This window comes from Castanea sativa, chromosome 11 (assembly GCF_040712315.1).
Source record: "Castanea sativa cultivar Marrone di Chiusa Pesio chromosome 11, ASM4071231v1".
Lineage (NCBI taxonomy): Eukaryota > Viridiplantae > Streptophyta > Magnoliopsida > Fagales > Fagaceae > Castanea > Castanea sativa.
This window is the reverse complement of record NC_134023.1, coordinates 10872840-10879535: the sequence shown is the minus strand read 5'-3', so window position 1 is coordinate 10879535 and position 6696 is coordinate 10872840. Positions and strand designations below refer to the sequence as shown.

At 34.0% G+C, this 6696-nt stretch overlaps 1 protein-coding gene across 3 annotated transcripts; it reads right to left on the bottom strand.

The window, feature by feature from the left end:
- Nucleotides 1–547: 547 nt before the first annotated feature.
- On the bottom strand, nucleotides 548–6449 carry LOC142615192 (uncharacterized). 3 transcript variants are annotated; one of them, XM_075787897.1, is made up of 7 exons: nucleotides 6318–6449; nucleotides 4016–4181; nucleotides 3495–3760; nucleotides 2416–2636; nucleotides 2213–2305; nucleotides 1964–2065; nucleotides 548–745 (listed from the first exon to the last, which is right to left on the bottom strand). In XM_075787897.1, the coding sequence occupies exons 4-7, from the start codon at nucleotides 2632–2634 to the stop codon at nucleotides 659–661; spliced, it is 501 nt and encodes a 166-aa protein (XP_075644012.1). In that variant the 5' UTR covers nucleotides 2635–2636; nucleotides 3495–3760; nucleotides 4016–4181; nucleotides 6318–6449; the 3' UTR covers nucleotides 548–658. The 3 variants fall into 3 exon arrangements, with proteins under 3 accessions (XP_075644012.1, XP_075644011.1, XP_075644014.1); XM_075787896.1 differs by having other exon boundaries at nucleotides 2416–2614; XM_075787899.1 differs by lacking the exon at nucleotides 1964–2065 and having other exon boundaries at nucleotides 2416–2614.
- Between the last annotated feature and the right edge of the window lie 247 nt (nucleotides 6450–6696).

Genomic DNA, 6696 nt, shown 5'->3' with positions numbered 1-6696 from the left:
TATACCCTTGCAATTAGTTATTTACGAATTTCAAATTGACGACATACTTTTTAGAGACAAATAATGGCATTGCTAAAATTTATTTGTGAGAGATTTTAACCCCTCGCAACATATTTTTAGTGAAGGGAAGTAGTCGTTGTTAAACAACTATTTGTAAAGACATTTATACTCTTGCAATTAGTTATTTGCAAATTTTAAATTAACGACGAGACCAATAATGATGTCGCTAAAATTTATTTGTGACAGATTTTAACCCCTCGCAATTAGTTAGGAATAATGACATTAAGTTGTCACTTAAAACGTTTTTGCAAGGGGTTAAGGGGCGTTGCTATTCTATAATTTGCGAGGGACTTTGTTGTCACTATAAAGTTATTTATGACCAAATTTTTATGTCATCAGTGATAATATTTTATATGATTTTTGAAATATTTTATTATTTATTTATTTTATATCATTTTTTTAACTATCATATTACAATAGTACAATAATTACTAAAAATTGATACAATAGTACAATAATTACAAAATTACTAAAAATTGATCCATCGAAAGACAAAAATTCATATAAGTTTAAACTTTAAAATATAGAATATACAAAGAAATCTTAAAATTAAACCTTGTTTTAAACTTAAACAACTTTAATTATGACAAGATCTATATTAGTCTTCCTTTGAGTCACCCTCCAAGATGTTTTCGACCTCCTTGTTATTGTTTGAGTTGTCCTCTTCATCACTGCTAGTGCCATTCTTAAAAAAAAAAAATTTAAAAAGCATTAAACATGAGTTAATATGAAACAATTAAAGTGAATTTATATTTGCATCAATGCTTCAACAAATAAGTACACATATTACTATATCAAATCTAATCATATAATAATATATCATAAACAACAGTAACAACTTTTTTTTTTTAATTTAACAACGATAATAACTTAATTTGATTACTTAAACCACTATCAAAATTAAATATAAATTAAAATAATATAACAATTCCGGGTTTCTTTGCAATAGCCAACAAGGCCCTCCACACAATCCAAAGCTTGAAGTTAGGAAAAATATATCTTAGCCCTTGAAGGTAACAAAAGTGAAACTTCAAGTCCAAACCTAGCCACTGGCTACAACAGGTTCACCCAATGCAAACCTTGACCATTACTATTAATTATTGTTAGCAAATTTTGTCCTAAAACTAAAAGATAGGATAGGCCAAACCATCAAACAAGGATGCTTCTATGATGGTCTTGCAAGAGAAAAAAAACACAAAAGCACCTCATGAACATCAGGGAGAGACCCTTAACAGTGCATGAAGACAAGGGTTCAGAGCTGTGGTTTTACTAGTAGAAACAAAACAAGAAGCAATCAATGTAAACATAACTAATTGCGAGGGTATACCATGTAAACATAACTCATGCCAACATGAGTAATATGCTTTTATATATATAAAAGTTGGGTTGGAGTTAATATAAAAGAAAAAAAAAAGTTGGGTCAAAGTTATACCATGTGTACTTAGAACCCAAACCATATATATTGTGTCCTTAAGAGTTATTATATTGTTGATTTTTCTGTTTCAAGTTTTATAACTGATATCTAAGGTAAATTCATGTATAGGCATGAAAATCTCAAAAGCAAAGTATCTCCATAAGATTGATTGGTGAAAATTTTAACTTGGAGACCTTAACTTATTATCCAACACCAATGCATGCATCTTACTATATTAAACCTCTATGGATCACATAGCATACTCTAGTTCCTGCATATGTACCTTATATACAATTCATAAGCCATGCAAAACCAGGCACATGGTCATGAAAAGTAATGAAGATGCACATGGTCATATGTTATAGCACCTGTAATGGTTAATATGAACCAATAGCTTCAATCTCAAATAGTTCTCCGCCGTCAAAGAACTTCTTTCCAACTCAAAATATAATACATTCAAATTACTAACATAACTTGTTACAAACTTACAATGTTCGCTTCTACAGATTCATTCACAGGTATACCATCACAGTGAGAATATGCCACTTCATACATCTCACCTTTCTCTATTTGCTTGCCATTTTTGTTTGCCTATAACATGGTCAGTACATTCGGCATATTAAAGCGAGGGTGTCGATTCGATGGTGTTGAATCACATTTATTTCTACTTTAGAACGCAAAAGAATATATGCTTTGTTAATTTTTGCATGTTACTAATATATATAATGCTATTCTTACAATGCTATCCGCCGTTTGGGCATAGCTTCTAGATCCCAGCATATGCAGCTGAGTCTGCTTTGCACGCCGCTCTTTGTTATCTTTAGACAGGTCCTACTAAAATTTCAACAAAGTCACTACCAATTATAATAACAAGCTAATATATAATACTCTTGCCAAAACCTATAAAAGCAAAACATCTATACTACTGTAACTATTACTACCATGCCTTTCTGAGAAAACCAGTACTCTACCAACACATGAAATTGATTGTCATCAACCTCTAGTGGTGATAGCTCAAGTAAAGCTTCCTTAGGAATGCCCAGCTTGCAGTAGTTCTCCTTCAACTCTGCTTTGTGGCCCCTCCACAACTTCCCAATCCGTGACAGTGCCCATTCCTCTACTTGGCAGGTGGGATGCGGTCTGCAGGAATTATCCATCATTCCTACCATGTGTAAAGTTGAATTACCAAATGTCACATTTTCAACATAATAACAAACTTAATTTGATTGGTGATGTTACTAGCAAAATAATAGCACTTTCTAAAACTAAATATAATCAAACCATATATAAAAATACTTATCCCAAAAAAAAAAAAAATCTAATTTTGATATTTGATAAACAACCATCCATGTATATGGTGTGTTTAGATTGACCCATTCAGACAAATCCACAATCCGACCCACCATCCACAATCTTCCACACCACTCCATTTCTTTTTGCTTCTCAAAACAGAAAAAATCAAAAAAAGAACCCCATAATTTCTCTGATTTTCACCACACAAAAAACAGAAACACAAACCCAAAAAAAACACACCATGGCCACCACCCCTCTGCACTTTCCAATGGCCTCTTCACTTCCCTCAGCTTCAACTTCCTTATCACAGTCCCTTAGAAGAAGAAGCACAATGGGTAGTTTCAGAAATTTGAGGACTACCCTTTGTTCCATTAATGCCCAAAACAAATCCAAAATCCCTATTCCTCCATTCAACCCTAAGGACCCGTTCCTTTCCCAACTCCCAAGAAACGTTTCTTCACAAGCCTGTCAACTCTGATACTCCTCCTTACTTGGATTTGTTTGACTCTCCTAAGCTCATGGCTACAACCGCCCAACTCAGCTCTCTCTCTTTCTCTCTCTCATCCCCATTATTACTTTTGTATTTTGCAAGTAATATTTTCCTTGAGTATATACCATGTGTAAAGTTGAATTAACAAATGTCACATTTTCAACATAATAACAAACTTGCATAAGCTTTAAAAAAGTAATAAAGAAACCCCTTTTACCGTAGCTTTTTGCCTAATACCTGAATGGCTTCCCAGCACCGATTCTTGTATTGTTGTGGCACTGCAGGCCAACAAACATAACTGACTAGGCACATGTCATGCCTTCTTGCTATTGTTCCCAGCCACCTTGCCTAAGACCCAACATTTTTCATGACTGGCTGGCCCGCTTTATTTACTTGCAAGAACAGTTTTTTCCCTGGTGGCATATTCCAAATGTTGTCAAACCGGTTAGGCCCACGTTTATTGGGTACATTGTCCGCTCCAGCTGTGGGTATGTCCTCAGGATCTATTAAACCACCAAGAAGTTGCATCAAATTACAATGAAACACAAAAAAATGAAATGTCAAGAAACTAGCTATTGTGATGCTTAGATATTCCAAAAAATAGATAAGTAAGTTTATATTGTATCCTTATTAGTATAAGGATATTTAATGACAATATTAAAATATATTCAGTCATAATCCTCAAAATGTATGACAAATGATGAGGGTCAAGTGGGTCTAAATCTCAACTCTCCAGCCACATACAAAAATACACCAACCTGGTGGTTGTGTCTTGTCATCACTCCCCTGGGAATGTCGTCTGTCATCATCAGTCAGAGGAGCTTGTTGCCGTGATTGTACTTCATTCGACCCCACACGTGAGGAGCTCTCACCAGGCTCTACGAACTCAAGTCGCCGCTTCCTCCCCATTCCTGTGTGCAGTACCTAAACAATATAAGCTTGTTAGTTATAAAAAACATAATGTAACATATACATAAATCGTAGGTTAATTGATCTAAATTTCTAGGAAAAGTAGTTCATTACTTAACATATCTCTGGCTAGCAATATTAGCTAGGAGATAGGGCATAACAGTAGACTACATGAGTAAGCTGTAAGCACAGTTTTACAAATTGTCTTAAAATAGTGGAACTTCCAATGTGACCAAAATTCTCTCTATCCTAAGTAAAAGCCACTACCCTAGTGAGTAATGTGACTTCCGTGGCTAGATAATCATATTAGACAGTAAGACTTAGCATATATTTTTAATTTTTTTTTTTCAAAAAGTAATTTGAGGGGTGCAGGAAAAGCATTAGAAAAATCATTACCAGAAGCATCAGAATGCCAATCATAAATGAGAAGAAGAATGGAGCAAAGGCTCTAAAACACTGCACCAAAACATCTAAACCACAAGCAAGATAGTTCATTTTAAATCCAAAATGTAATTATAACACCTTCAATCTTCAAAGCAAGTTAAAGAATTGACCATCCTATGTGGCTAATGGTTCCATAATATTGATCCAAGTAAACTTACATTCAGTTCATATAATTGGATTTAAAATCAAAGAGCCTTAAAACTACTTTGACATCAAGACAGACTTATAAGTATAAGGTAATAGTTGAGGATATTTAACCTCAATGAAGTAAATAGATGCAAGCAGAAGGTGCAGACAATCAATGTGTAGAGCCTTCTTGATGTGGAAGGTAATTGTATTTGGGAAGCTCTTGCTTTTATAAGTTCTTAAAGGATTTCTAGTCAAACTTATCAAGCTGAAGGAGAGAAGCATAAAAAAGCAATTACGTATGAATCTGGATATCTTACATGTCATATACATAATAAACATCATAGTGAAACAAAAATTTTCAATCTCAGGCAGCCGAGACATAGAAGTTTTTTATTACCTTGTGATTGATGTAAAAAACTAATCATCTCTTCCATAATTGTAGTGCTTATGGATTAAAATATGTTGCTTAGGAAGGTATTGACTTACAAGCACATATGGCAGCAGCTAGGAAACTAGAAGCACATGACCTCACAGTCCTTCTACCTTTTTTTTTTTTTCCCCTCCCTTTTGCTGCTAATGGAAAAGAGAAGGGAGAGGGAGGGTTGGTTTTTCAACTGAAAGGACCCCCTTTAAGTGGTGCAAATGCCTAAATTTTTTAGTCAATAAAGTGTATGCAAAATGTAACGCCCGTCTATCACAACCAGTGACCAAAAGGAGTAGTTTTAGTCTTACTATGGGGTCTCCTAATTGAAATGTAGCTGATCAGACCTAAAATCTTCAACATGGCCCCATTTTGACATAAACCTCTATTCGAATCTTACTGCAATCTATTGGCTAATTTGCTTTACAGAAAATCTTCTAAGAATTTGTATGGACCAGAATTACAAACAAAAGAATCAATCAGAGAACACTTTCACATAGCTAAAAGGGTATCCAATTTGTTGAGAGAAGAGGTGCACGTTGTCAATGTATACCAATACAACGCCTTGTTCTACACTATTAATCCAATAAAAATTTTCGTTCCACAATATTTCAGAACTACTAGTATCATTTTTGATTGACACTGACACCCAAAAAACAGCAATCAAGCATTTTTAACTTTAATTTAGCATCATAGAAAATATGATATTCCCAAAATGGATTAAAAATATTAAAACTTTAAAATTTCCTAAACGTCCAAGAATCAATCATACCCCTTTGGAATACCCCAAAGGCTGAACCAACAAAACCATCTTAATCAGCTAAAATTGATAAATATTAGTATTACCCAAATATCAATTCTAAGAGTAAATAACAACCCCAAAAAAAAAAATAGCAACCCAAAAAATACGGCACAACTTCTAGTAACCAATGAATATCATTAATACTTGTGTTTGTGAACTCCTCAAGAATCCTAAACTACGAAAATAACACTCTAACGAATTTTTGTGATAACGGAGATAAGAAGCTTCTGAGACCAAAATCCCCTTTTCAACCTCCCGAAACCCAAACTCCAAATCACTAAACCTAAAAGCAAATCAAAACCCATTTTTAGCGAAGAGATAGAGAGAAAGAAATCGAATGAGAGAGAGAACAAACCTGCTACCGTCGGAGTCCACGCCGCCGGAGTGTGAGGGAGGGAGTGAGGAAGAATTTTGGGAATTCCAAAGGTTTGATTCGAGTGAGAGAGTAAAGTGTCAAAATTTTGGTGCAAACCGAAGAGTTTTAGAGGGAATTCAGCAGATTTTTATTGTGACAACATTTTGACCTATTATAGCGGATTTAAAGCTGCTGCAATGAAGAAAGAGAAGGCTAAGGTTTATTATGACGGGAATATTACTTATTGTGGCGAAAATCAAGCCCGCCTTAATAATGCTTTACGGATTTTTTAAATAAAATAATATTTAATACTTCAAATTAATAAGATATAATTCAATAATTAAAAATATATAATTTAATCTTACAAATTAACAAATAT